The sequence below is a fragment of the Phocoena phocoena genome, chromosome 1, assembly GCF_963924675.1.
Source record: "Phocoena phocoena chromosome 1, mPhoPho1.1, whole genome shotgun sequence".
NCBI classification, from domain to species: Eukaryota; Metazoa; Chordata; class Mammalia; order Artiodactyla; family Phocoenidae; genus Phocoena; species Phocoena phocoena.
In genome coordinates, this window is record NC_089219.1 from 38,221,345 (window position 1) to 38,233,925 (window position 12,581).

The 12,581-nt window shown below is 45.7% G+C and overlaps 2 protein-coding genes across 4 annotated transcripts in view; one reads left to right on the top strand and one right to left on the bottom strand.

Moving 5' to 3' along the window:
* LRRC41 (leucine rich repeat containing 41) overlaps positions 1-3,520 on the bottom strand; it is a 19,161-nt gene extending 15,641 nt beyond the window's left edge. Inside the window, exon 1 of the mRNA XM_065891570.1 lies at positions 3,279-3,520. Coding sequence (XP_065747642.1) covers positions 3,279-3,477 — 199 coding nt within the window. The 5' untranslated portion in view covers positions 3,478-3,520. The remainder of the gene's footprint in view (positions 1-3,278) is intronic.
* UQCRH (ubiquinol-cytochrome c reductase hinge protein) lies at positions 3,510-11,021 on the top strand. Of its 3 annotated transcripts, XM_065891579.1 has the most exons (4): positions 3,510-3,976; positions 7,170-7,196; positions 7,938-8,096; positions 10,798-11,021. In XM_065891579.1, exons 1-4 carry the CDS (start codon positions 3,923-3,925, stop codon positions 10,828-10,830), a joined length of 273 nt encoding a protein of 90 aa, XP_065747651.1. In that variant the 5' UTR covers positions 3,510-3,922; the 3' UTR covers positions 10,831-11,021. The 3 variants fall into 3 exon arrangements, with proteins under 3 accessions (XP_065747651.1, XP_065747664.1, XP_065747657.1); XM_065891592.1 differs by lacking the exon at positions 7,170-7,196 and having other exon boundaries at positions 3,923-3,976; positions 10,798-10,830; XM_065891585.1 differs by lacking the exons at positions 3,510-3,976; positions 7,170-7,196 and adding an exon at positions 7,761-7,823 and having other exon boundaries at positions 10,798-10,830.
* Positions 11,022-12,581: the final 1,560 nt, after the last annotated feature.

Here is a 12,581-nt window from a genome sequence, read left to right on the forward strand (position 1 = left end):
GTCCTTCATAATCTGGGCCCTACTAACTTCTCCAGCTCCCTGCTTTGCCTCCTACACTTCAGCCATAATAAACTACTTTTTTCAGTTACCTAACTCCCTGCTTTCTGCCTGTGCCTTTGTCATGCTGTTCTCTCCACTGGGAATGTTCTTGCCATTTTCAGCATATCAATTACTCATCTTTCACGTATCACATGCCCTTTATTAAGCCTTTCCTGAAATCCCTTCCCACTCTTCCAAACTGGCCACTTCCATCCTTTGGGCTCCCACTATACCCTGAACTAGCACTTTCCTATGAAGAATAGAAACAATTAGGCTCTATACTCTTAATTCAATATATCTTAAAAACAAAACTTGCTCTTGCTAACTTCCCTAGATCTGAGAGGCATTACAGTATTGTGGCTAAATGGTTTAGTCTCTAGATTGGACAAAACTGGGTGAAATCCTGATTGTACCACTTAATTATGAATTCATGGACAAATTAATGTCTTTGAGCCTCAGTTTCCTCAATTTTAAAATTCAGATAATAATAATAACTACCTCTTAAGATAGTTGTGAAAATTAAAGGAGACCATGCTCATAATCTTTTGAAGACTATGCCTGTCCATAATCTCACTAAATTTTAGCTATTATTATTCTTATCCTGTCAAAAGCATCTCTGTCCTGCCAAGAACAAGTCTTAAGATCATGATACTTGAGAAAATTCTTTCAAAACTTACATTCCAGGATCTCCTTTTATCTTTACTTATGCAATAACTGAGTCTAGATATCCAAGAGCCTAGTACAATTCTTTCTACATAGTAGGTACTCAATGTACCTGCTGAAAAAAGCATTAATTCCCTATGCTATTATACTAATGTAGTCACTCTACTGCATTCAAAATAAAGTCCAAGTTCCATATCCTGGCATTCAAGGTATAACATACCTATTTTATTCCTCATTATATCCTTTCCTGCTGCCTTTACTCATTTTCCCCTCTTCTCTCTCTACACAAAGAAAAGCTAGTGCACTACTTCCAGGAAGGCTTTCCTGGCTGTTAGCCCACACTGAGACCTTCCTCCAAAATAGCATTGCTTAGCAGGCCTCTTACTTGGCCCTTCTAAGAGACCTAGCTTTATTCTGTGTGACTGTCCACCTGGGCTAGGCCCATAGAAGCTCTTCCTCCTCTGTCCATAATGCTCCCCTGTTTAGCCATCCCCTCTCACAGCCACAGGGATTCTCATCCCGTTATTCACAAACTCCTCTGTACCTTTCTCCATTCTTCTTAAGCCAGGCTCTTCCTTGCTTCTTTCCAGCCCACATCTTCAATGCTTCCCCTTCCCAACTTTGGGCCTCCACCCCCAGTCCTCTGCCCTGGTAGCCAGGTTTAGCATTCTGGAAGGTCCAGGCTGACACTGCCAGATCCACTGTACCTTCTTCCACATTCCCCAGGATTTTTCTGAGCCTCCTGCACAGATCCACTGAGACTCTTCTCCCATTGCCCATGAGTCAGCCTGACTCTCCTCTTTTAGCTGTTGGTCCAGGGCCTCCACAATCCCCTCCCCCTCACTAGGCCTGAGGACTTCTAACAGTCTTCCCCCAGCAGACAAGGCACTTGGGCCTCTTCAGGATCCGTCCCCACCACCACCACCACCAAGGGCCTTCCTCCATCCCTGGACCTCCTTAACCACTCCACAGCTTTGGGGCTCATTCCTGGAGGCCCAACCCCCCAAACGCCAGGGCCTTTTCTCCACATCGGCCTCCTCACGCGTGTAACCCAAACCCCCATCCCAGGACATCAAACCCCCACTCCTGACCTTACACGGGCCTTCCTCCTCGCAAAAGCACCACAACCACCATTCCTGAGGCCTACTCTAGACACCACCACCCCCCACCCCCCCCCACCGCAAGGCCCAGGGCCTTCTCTCCTGCCACCCCCTCCCCCTCCCCGGGCCCTCGGCCTGGCCTGCCATCTCCTCACCCAACTTCAGTCCTGGCCTCCGGGCCCCACCCCCTCACACCAGCAGTCAGTCAGGCCCAAGGCCTCCCTCCGTCCCGTGCGGGCAGGCCTACCCCCAGACCTCTCACTTTCCTCTCTTTCACTCTCACCGTCAGTGCCCAGGTCGCCCACCCGCGCTCTCCTCCTCAGCTGGCAGACTGCGACCAGCGGTACCCACCCCACGGCCCGGCCTCCTTGTGCCCATCCGCCCGCAGGCCTCCCTCCTCCGTTACTCGGCCCACCCCGCCGCCGTACTCCCAGGCCCCCCGGCCGGGCTAGTCGGCTCACCCTCCCAGGCCCTCATCCCAGCGCCCTAGGCCGCCCGCCTGTGCTTCTCAGCCTGGGCGCCCTCAACCCAGGCCGGGCCTGGCGGTCTCGGCCGCTCTCAGGCCCGGGCCTCCTTTCACTCCACTCGGACCCAGGCCTCCTAGCGGCGCCGCGCCCCCTCCCAGTTCGGGATCCCCGGGCCGTCGCCCCGCCTGGGGCCTCCGTGGCCCTTCCCGCCTGTCCGTCATTCGCGCCTCCGTCGATTTCTGATCCTCTCCCGGCCTCCACCCGCTCTCTGGCCCTTCCTCGCCGCTCCGGCCAATCCGAGCGGCCTCCGGCGCTCTGTGCCCTGCCCGTCAGTCCGTCGCTCAGTCAGTTTGGCATCCGAGGCCCTGGCCGTCTGTTCGCTCCCTCCAGCCCCGGGCCGTCAGAAAGGCCTCGGCGCCCCGAGCCGTTCGGCCTCTCTGGCAGCCCCATCCCCTCGCTCTCCAGTCCACTGGCTGCCCTCGCTCAGCGGCTTGGCCTCCGGAGTCTCGGCCCCCGCGGTCTGTCAGACAGACGCCGGAGGCCCCGCGCCGTCAGTCTGGTTAGGTGGCCCCGGGCCGGGCCTCCTGGCCTCCGTCCGGGCCTCGCAACCTCGGCCCCCGCCCCCAAGCAGAAGGGCCATCCCTGACCGTCCGTTAGACATCCGAGACTCATCAGCCCGGCCCAGCCCGAGTGTCACTTCGGAGCCCACAGCCCGGCTAGTCAGTCCTGCCTCTGTCGCCCGGCCCGCTTCGCTCCAGACCGGGCCTCCTGGCCTCGCCCCCCGCGCCCCCCGGCCAGGCCGCGGTGCGGGTCCACCTGCCGGTTTGGTCTCTGCCTTTACTGTGCCCAGTCCTGTCAGTCACGGAATTCATGCTCCGACCCAAAGGTCTGGCTTCCAGTGCCCCGGGCTGGGCCTTGCTCCAGGCCTCCCGGCCTCGCCCCCCGCGCCCCCCGGCCGCTGGGCCGTCTCCGCTCGTTGCCAGAGGTAGCCCCTCACCCCGCGACTTACCCCACACCCCGCTTTCCAGAACCCCCATATGGGCGCTCACCGCCCGCCCGCACAGCTCGAACAGGGCGGGGGGAGCGCTGGGGCCCGAGGCCGAGCTCTTCGCTGGCGCCGCCTCCCGGGACGTGGCCTCCATGGTCGTTGCCGCCGCTACCTCACAGAACCAGCAACTCCGGGCGCGCCAGGCCTCGGGCGCCGCCATCTTGGGGAGGTGCGCGAGCCCGAGAGTAGCATTCGCGGGCCGCCATCTTGAAAAGGTCAGCAGTTAGGACGGTTCCATCAGCGATGTGGGGAAGACTGGGAATTGCGCTAAAGGAACATCGAATACTTCTGCATACTTTCCAAGTCTCTTAGAAGCCAATATTTCAAGTAAATTCCAAGTGTCAATATGTTTTGGTCTGGCATGACTAAGGGGATAATTCCTTAGCAAATCCTCCTCTGGTGCAAATACCAGCTACCCCCATTCCCTGCCTCTGAGCAGTAGTACATTCCAATCGGAGCGTGTGTTCGCGACCACGACTAGTCTGCCGCACTTCCGGCCAGATCGCCGGATATCCGCTGAGTGACCCTTACAAGTCCTTCTTGATCCTGAAGTGGAATAGGTGCCGCTGTTGCTGCTCGTGTTGAATCCACAACAGCAGTCGGTCATGGTGCTGGAGGAAGAGCAAAGGATGCTGACCGGGTCCGGAGATCCCAATGAGGTAAGACCAGGCGAGCGACTCGACCCTCTTCGTAGCTCTGAGGCTCAGGCCCTAGCCCGCCAAAAAACGTTTCCCCCGTAGGGTTTGCAGGGTTGGGAGAGCTGGTTCCCCCAACCCTTCCCAGGAGTTCGTCGAGTGACCTTGGGCAAGTAGATGACTAGGTTTTCTCTGGGCCTTGGCTTCCCCATTCTATGAATGTGGTGAAGGTTTAATGAGAACGAAAATGCTGTGTGGACTAAACTTTTGTAAAAGCAGTGCCTGTGTTTTTAGTCAGTCAGGTGTTCAGAGCCCCTAGTTTGGGAGCAAGCGGACCAACCCAGCCCTCGCCTCAGCTCGGGTCGGGAATCCTGCCATATCTTCTGTGGAGATTCCGGGCAGCTGGCCTTAACGCTAGTTTCTGTGAAAACGTGTTTTCTTTTTCTTTGGGTGGAGGGAGGGGGAGGTGTCTTTGGGGACAGTGTGGGGATGTGCGGTATAATTCTGTGATAAAAGAGGGAGCTCTTTCCCTGACTGAGAATGCCAATATAATAATAATTTATTGGCTGCTTAACGATTCCAAGTGCTTTGTATGTACTAAATCATTTAAGCCACACAATAGTCCTGTGAGGTAAGTATTAGGTACTCTTAATGTTGCCATTTTACAGATGAGGAAACAAGCATAGAGAGGTTAAATATCTTGTCTGAGGACACACAGCTAGTAAATATTGGAGCCAGGAATTGAACCCAAGCAGCATGGTTCCAGAGCCAAGACTTAGCCACAGTGTTACACAGTTTTACAGAAGCCAACTAGTTTTTTGTTTCCCATCATATTTCCTGTCTATTCTTTGTTTTCTGGTCACTTCCCGACAGCTGTGGGTTCAGAATAGTTGGAAACTAGTTTATCCCATAATTTTTTCTAGTCTTATAATGAGAAAGAGGACCAGAAAGAAGTGGAGCCAGCCTCAAGAAGTTCAGCTGGAAGTATACCAGAAAGTTAAGTAGGGCTCACCACAGCAGTAGATAAGGGAAAAGAAAGTAAACAAGTAGTCAATTTTAAAATAAGAAAACTGAAGTTTGTTATGAAGAACGTGTTCCTCTTGGAGATTGAATCTTTTTATGTAGTGTGACCTTGGTTTTTCTCATTGACATGAAGTTTTACATGAAGTAGTCTATATTCAGACTTGTTTTTGGATTTGTTTTCCCGAAACATGCCATGATACTTTTGTCACAAAATTATCAAAGACATAAAATGATCAGTGTAGTAGCATTGCTAATAGGGAAAGAATATAAAGGTCTTGCTTCTAGGATGCTAATTTCCGGTTTCTAACTCAGGCAGAATGTGGTTTCAGTTTTCTGGAAAAACTTTACTCAGGATGAATTTTTTTAAAGAGTAAGGTTAAGAAACCTTGATTAATGGAAAACTAGAATTTTACCTCCTAAGTAACATCTTCGTGTTTAGAAGACACCTTTGCTAATTGTAAGAATAAATAGCCTGGGTTACAGTTGAACCTGCCCTACCCCTCACTCCCAGCTTTCATGAGCTTTGGTCCCTTCACTGAAGGTCATGGTAGAGAATGGGGCAGATTGTATTGGAATTTTGTAAACACAGTGAAGGATCTCTGAGCTAGTTCTTTTTTTCTGTATGTATACCTTTTCTTTCCCTTCCCCCAAATGTGGACACATGCATGCACAGTCAGGCAAATGCCTTACTTTTGGCAGGTTGAGTTACTGATCAGACTATGCTAAGCCACAGATTTAGGCCTATGCTGTTGCTCCCAAGGGGAATTTTTTTTACACTGCTCCTCTTGGAAGGTTGTGCACCTGAATCAGGAGTAACAGGTAGGGCCTGATGTTTTCAAGCTGGTGAATGGAGTTGTGTAGACCTTTGGTGCACTTATGTTGTTAATCTACTTAGTGTCCTGGGAGCTCAGCAAGCCAAAAAGCAGTGATCGAAACTATCTTTAGTTAAGCTCTGGCTAAAATAGAGTTTAGGTTTGGCTATTTTCATGTTCCCAATTCAAGTTCAGAGCCTAGGAAAAAAAAATGTTAGCTTTCTTCCTAACTTGGTTTGGGGTGTGAGGATTAAATTTAGCTATTTCTGGTAATACTGGGACCTACCAGAATTTAGAATAAAATACTTAAGTTACGCAGATTCCATATGAACATCTGACAGCCTGAATCTTTTTTTTTTCCAGAAAAAATTAAAACATTTAATAAGCATAAATATATTACATATACACTACAGATACAGTTAGGTATTACATATAGCATAGTATTTGCAAAATCTATACATTAAAATTGATATGGCAGTTTTAATATGACAGCTTGAATCTATATCAGAAAATGTTTAATTAGTGTTTGTTTTTCCTAAACTGGGAGCCCCTTAAGGGACTGTTGTGATTAATCAAATCATTACAGAAATGAAAGTGCTTATAAATGTTAGAATGTTGTGCGCACTTAAGTTTGTTGCTGATGAATGTGAAATTGTGTGTTCTTGTTGAAATATACCCAGGACTTGTTTTAATCAGGTAGGGTAAGGTTACAAGCATGGAGACAACTTTTTTTTTAAATTTAAACTACTTTATAATTTATTAAAAAATAATTTAAATTGTATAATTGGTAAAATGTTGAAGTGGCCCTGTCTAGAATATTTATCATCCTTCTTCAAAGCATAACTAAGATGAGACAACTGTTTTTGAAAGAAGTTCCCAAGAGAAGGGGGTAGGCCATACCACCCAGGGCCACATGGGGAAGTGCTTGGATCAATCTGGAGCAGAAGGAAAAAGGAATGAGTGAGGCGGGATAGGTGTGCTCTAGCAAGTTTAAGAGTGGATAATTTCGTGGTGGGCTCTGGGCTTTGGGCTGGTCCCTGTTTGTTTGACACTTAGCCCTGATGTGATTAGTGCAGGGGCAATAATTGGTTTAGTGTAGGAGAGTTAGAGAAAGATGGTTGTTGAGAAGGGTTTTGGATTGGTTGGTTTGCATAGGAAATGCGTGCCCCCAGGCAAGTTGTTTGCTAACTCTAGAAATTAGCCAGTCCTGGGAGGGGCTGTCTCCAGGATTAGCAAGTCTCCTAAAACATCAAATCATCATAAAATACAGAAAATATAAAAAGATTAATAATGTCTGTCCTCAGTGATTACAACATCAGTATGATTGGGAATATATGTATTATAAAATTGCTGCTGACATTAATTTTGTTTTCGTTTTGTAGGAAGAAGAGGAGGAGGAGGAATTAGTGGTAAGAGCTGTGTCAGGTTTGGAACCTTCTCAGTAAAAGAAAGTTTGAGTTTCATGAAACTCTTAAGGGCAATTTAAGGAGTCTTGACACCTTAGAGAGAATGGGAGTGGAAAAATCCTTTAATACCTCCTGTACAGTGTTTGGGGGACGTGTGGGCCTGGGAAGCTGAGTCTTCTCTGGGTTTGAGGCTTCTCCAGTCATGGTATCAGGGAGCAGAGTAGCATCTTGAAGGCCTGGTACTCAATCATATGCTATCTGTGGTTTAATAAAAATTCTAGAAGGAACCTTTCTTAGATTGTCCTTCTCCATGTAACATTACCCTTCTAGCTGGGCAGCTGGGGTGCATAGGCCTGGTTGTCAGACGAAGGGAATTGAAATTCACAGACATTACATATCCCAAAATGCTGTGTTAACAAGTAAGGCCTCCTATAGATCTACTTCAGGTTTGGCCAGGTTTCCTTTACCACCTTGTTTTTCAGATAGGACTGAGGCTTTCAGTGCATACTGGCAACCCTGGAAGGCAGGAATGTGAAACTTTCCCCTACTACTTAGCATCAGAATTGAATGGGAGACCCCATTCTCCCATTTCTGGCGGCAGTGTGGCTCTGCCAGCTGGCCTTCTGCACGGTAATTCAGAGGCAGCACCTTGGTTTGGTGGTTGTATAAATCAAAGCTTATGGTTTGTGGGTTTCCTAAAACCCCCATTTTGGTTTTCTGTGTGTGTGTATGTTTCTCATTCAGGATCCCCTAACAACAGTGAGAGAGCAATGCGAGCAGCTGGAGAAATGTGTAAAGGCTCGGGAGCGGCTAGAGCTCTGTGATGAGCGTGTATCCTCCAGGTCACAGACAGAGGATTGCACAGAGGAGCTCTTAGACTTCTTGCATGCAAGGGACCACTGTGTAAGTCAGCCTAAGGTCAGGAAGGGGAAAGCTTACAGTGGCCAGGGAAGACTTGGTGCTGACCACCTTTTCATCCTAGAGGCAGGACAGTGCTGAAACTGAGGCTCAGAGAAGAGAAGTGATGTTCTAATTTACACTGCTAAACAGTGGGGAAACTGGATTTTGTATTTTTAAGTACGGAAGTCTACTCTTTAAAATAATTTATATCCTCCAGTGTGTCTTGTACATAATAGTTGGTACAAAAGTTGTTTGTTTTGTTTTGCTTTTTTAAGTAAACTTGTGTTTGACTCCCTTACATATAACAGTAAGGTATTTTCATAAATTACAGGGTAGGCAAAGTTCAATATGATTGTTTATGTTAAAACTGATTGGGTGGCTAATAAGCATATGAAAAGATGCTTAATGCTCTTAGGGAAATGCAAATCAAAACCACAATGAGATACCACTTCATACCTCAAGGATGGCTATAATCAAAAAGATAGGGAGAAATGGGTGAAGGGGGTCAATAAATCAATAAACTCCCCACTAGTTATAGTTTAATAGTTTAAATAACTAGTAAAATAGTTAATGATCTCCACTCAGGCAACTTCCATAATTTATGCTTCAGCAATCCCAATTTAGGTATTTTGTTTTAATTCTATAATATACAATGCAAACACACAAATGTACATGTACACATACTCATACACAGGCTCATATTAAACACATTGTGATAGTTAAGGAAAAAATTATTTTTGTTTGTTTTTTTTTCTGGCTGCACCACGTGGCGTGCAGAATCTTAGTTCTCCAACCAGGGATTGAACCTGTGACCCCTGCAGTGGAAGCACGGAGTCCTAACTACTGGACTACCAGGGAATTCCCTGGAAATTTTTTTTTATAAAGACAAAAATCCAACTGAAATCATACTGTCTAGAGATTACCACGTTTTCTGGTATATATTATCAGATTTTTAAACAAAAATGAAATCATGATAAACACATGTACGTGTAAAATATTATGAAGAGGCATTATATTCTTTTCCATTGATATATATTCATATTTTATCCAACCTCTGGTTTATATATATTCATACAACTTTTTTTCAACATGATTTTAGTGGAAAGAGGGAACATTTATATACAATTCTCCATATCATGAAGAAAAACGTGTTGGTGATGTGGAAAAACTGGAAACCTCCTATACACTGCTTATGGGAATGTAAATTGGTACAGCCCTATGGAAAAGTCTGGCAGTTCTTCAGAAGGTTAAACGTAGAGTTAACATATGACCCAGCAATTCCACTTGTAGTTACATACCCAAGAGAAATGAAGACATCTCTACACAAACTTATATACAGATAATTCATAGAAGCATTATTCGTAATAGCCACAATTGGAAACAAAACAACTGATAAATGGATATATAAAATGTGATTTATCCATATAAAGGAATATTATTTGGCAATAAAAAGAAATAAGTACTTTACTCAAAAAATTAAACATAGTACCATATGATCCAGCAATTCCACTTCTTGGTTTACACCCAGAAGAATTGAGACTGTTCAGGGACTTGAATAGATATTTGTGCATACGTGTTCATATTCATAGCATTCACAATAGCCAAAAGGTGGGTGCAACCCAAGTGTCCATTGGTGGGAAGGATAAACAAAATGTGGTATACACATATAATGGAATATTATTGAGCCTTAAAATGGAAGGAAACGACACATGCTATAACATGGGTGAACCTTGAAAACATGCTAAGTGAAATAAACCAAACACAAAAGAACAAATATCATTCCATTTATATGAGGCATCTAGAGTAGTCAGATTGATTGAGACAGAAAATTGAATAGTAGTTGCCAGGGGTTGGAGGGAGGGGGAAATGGGAATTATTATTTAATGGGTACGGAGTTTCAGTTGGGAAAAATGAAAAAGTTCTGGAAGTTGATGGTTGCAGAACAATGTGAATTACTTAATGCCACAGAAATGGATAGTTTAAAATGGCTAAAATGGTAAATGTTATATTATTATAATACTTTTATGAGGCAACACTAGGTTAATATCTGGGAATGAGACAAGCATAGTCCTGTTCTACACTGAGTTATAAGCCAGCAGAGACAGAAGTAGAACGGTTAGTAAACTGGTAAATCTCTTGGGTGTAACCTCAGGATGGCCTTTACTGACCCTTCTATTTAAAGTTGCTATTCCCTCCCCCTGCCCCTATTTTATTTTCCTCATAGCATTTATCACTATCAAAGTATATATATATTATATTTCTCATTGTTCTCTAAGTTCCAGAGGAGACAGAGATATTGTCTTGTTTACCGTTGTGACTCACTCAGCACCTAGAACAGTATCTGGCATATAGTAGATGTTTTATAAATATTTGTTGAATTAATAAGCGCTGTGATATGGGAGGCATAAGTTTCTGTGGGGAAGACAGGAGGGACAGGAGCTTGTTAAGAGACAGCTTGCAGGAAATAACATGTAAGTTTAGATTTTGAAGGAAAATTAAAAGATGAAAAAGTGAGAAAGAGTTCTGGTTAGAAGGGAGCTATGAGTCAGGTAATTGAAGGGAGTTCACTAGGGCTCACGAAGGGTGTGGGGGTGTCAGAAGGCAAGTGGTGGGAGGAGAGGCAGTACTGTTTCAGGTTATGAAGGCCCTTGTAACTCATGACATTAGAGATACGAGTTGATGACATCCTTTTCTTTCCATCCAGGTGGCCCACAAACTCTTTAACAGCTTGAAGTAAATGTGCAGATTCGTTCTCACCCCAGCCTTCATCACCCGGGCTTCGGGATATTTCCTTATGGTTTTGAACATGCCATTTGTTTCTTATTTGTGTAACTAAGTTCATGTGAACCTCAAGGATTTTTGGCTTAGGCAGGTAGCTTCTGTGTAATTATCAATGATTCCGTCTTAATAAAGTCCAGTGATCAGCAATCTTGCCTTCTGTCTTTTTTTTTTTTAGCGTTATGCGGGCCTCTCACTGTTGTGGCCTCTCCCATTGTGGAGCGCAGGCTCAGCGGCCATGGCTCACAGGCCCAGCCGCTCCGCGGCATGTGGGATCTTCCCGGACCAGGGCATGAACCCATGTCCCCTGCATCGGCAGGCGGACTCTCAACCACTGCGCCACCAGGGAAGCCCCCTGTCCTTTTTTTTTAATTTAAAATTTTCAAGCATAAGAATAGACAGAATAATAATTAACCCCCATGTACCCATTACCTAGCAAGTATATCTCTCTTAATGATAAGGACTTATAAAAATTTAACCTTGATGCCATTATCACACTTTAAATTAACAGTAATTGCTTAATATCATTAAATACTCAGTTCATATGAATGTTTCTTTTATCTCAAAAGTGTCTTTTGACAGTTTTTGGTCTCAGTGTCCAACAAGATTGCTTTTCTTCCTTCTTTCTCCCCTCCCTTCCCCTCCCCTCCTCTCCCCTCCCCTCCCTTCCCCACCCCTCCCATCTCCCCTCCCCTCCCCTCCCCTCCCATCTCCCCTCTCCCCTCCCCTTCCCCTTTTTCTTTTTTATTATTTGAAATCTGTAGATGGTTCATTTCATTTCATTTTTTGGCTACACCATGAGGCATGTGGGATCTTTGGTCCCCTACCAGGGATTGAACCTGTGCCCCCTGCATTGGGAGCACAGAGTCTTAACCACTGGACCACCAGGGAAATCCCCAAGATTGCTTTTCTTTAAAAATATTTTTTTGAGGGGCTTCCCTGGTAGCACAGTGGTTAAGAATCCACCTGCCAATGCAGGGGACACAGGTTCGAGCCCTGGTCCGGGAAGATCCCATGTGCCGTGGAGCAACTAAGCCCGTGCGCCACAACTACTGAGCCTGTGCTCTAGGGCTTGTGTGCCACAGCTACTGAAGGCTGTGTGCCTAGAGCCTGTGCTCCGCAACAAGAGAAGCCACGGCAATGAGAAGCCCACACACCGCAACGAAGAGTAGCCCCCACTCGCCACAACTAGAGAAAGCCTGCGCACAGCAATGAAGACTGAACGCAGCCAAAATAAATAAATTTATTAAAATAAAATTTTTTTTTAAGGGGGAGGGGAGAGGGGTACTCGAGTCAAAGCAGGGTGAGAAAAGAGCGCCTGGCTAGGCGGTGCTGACAATGGAAGATTTGTTACATACATACACGGGGAATTGATCCAATAAGTAAACATATTGCAGATAATGAGAGCTAGCAGAGGATGGAGTTACAGATATTGAAAAGGATAAAACCAGAATGAAGCCTGCAGTGTTATTTGTATGAACTAAATAAATACATGTTTCAATTTTAGTAAATACCGATGCCAATTTGTGTATGTAGGGAATATATACATTCCCTACCTTGGCCCACAAAGGGCTTCATTCTCCAGTAAAAGGAACCAGGGCTTGTTGGAGAAATGGGTGATTCCAGGGCTGGGATGGGGAAAGTATAACATGAGCCTGAACATTTGTTCCAGAAAGAAGGAAGTGCTCAAAGAATGATAGGGACATATCA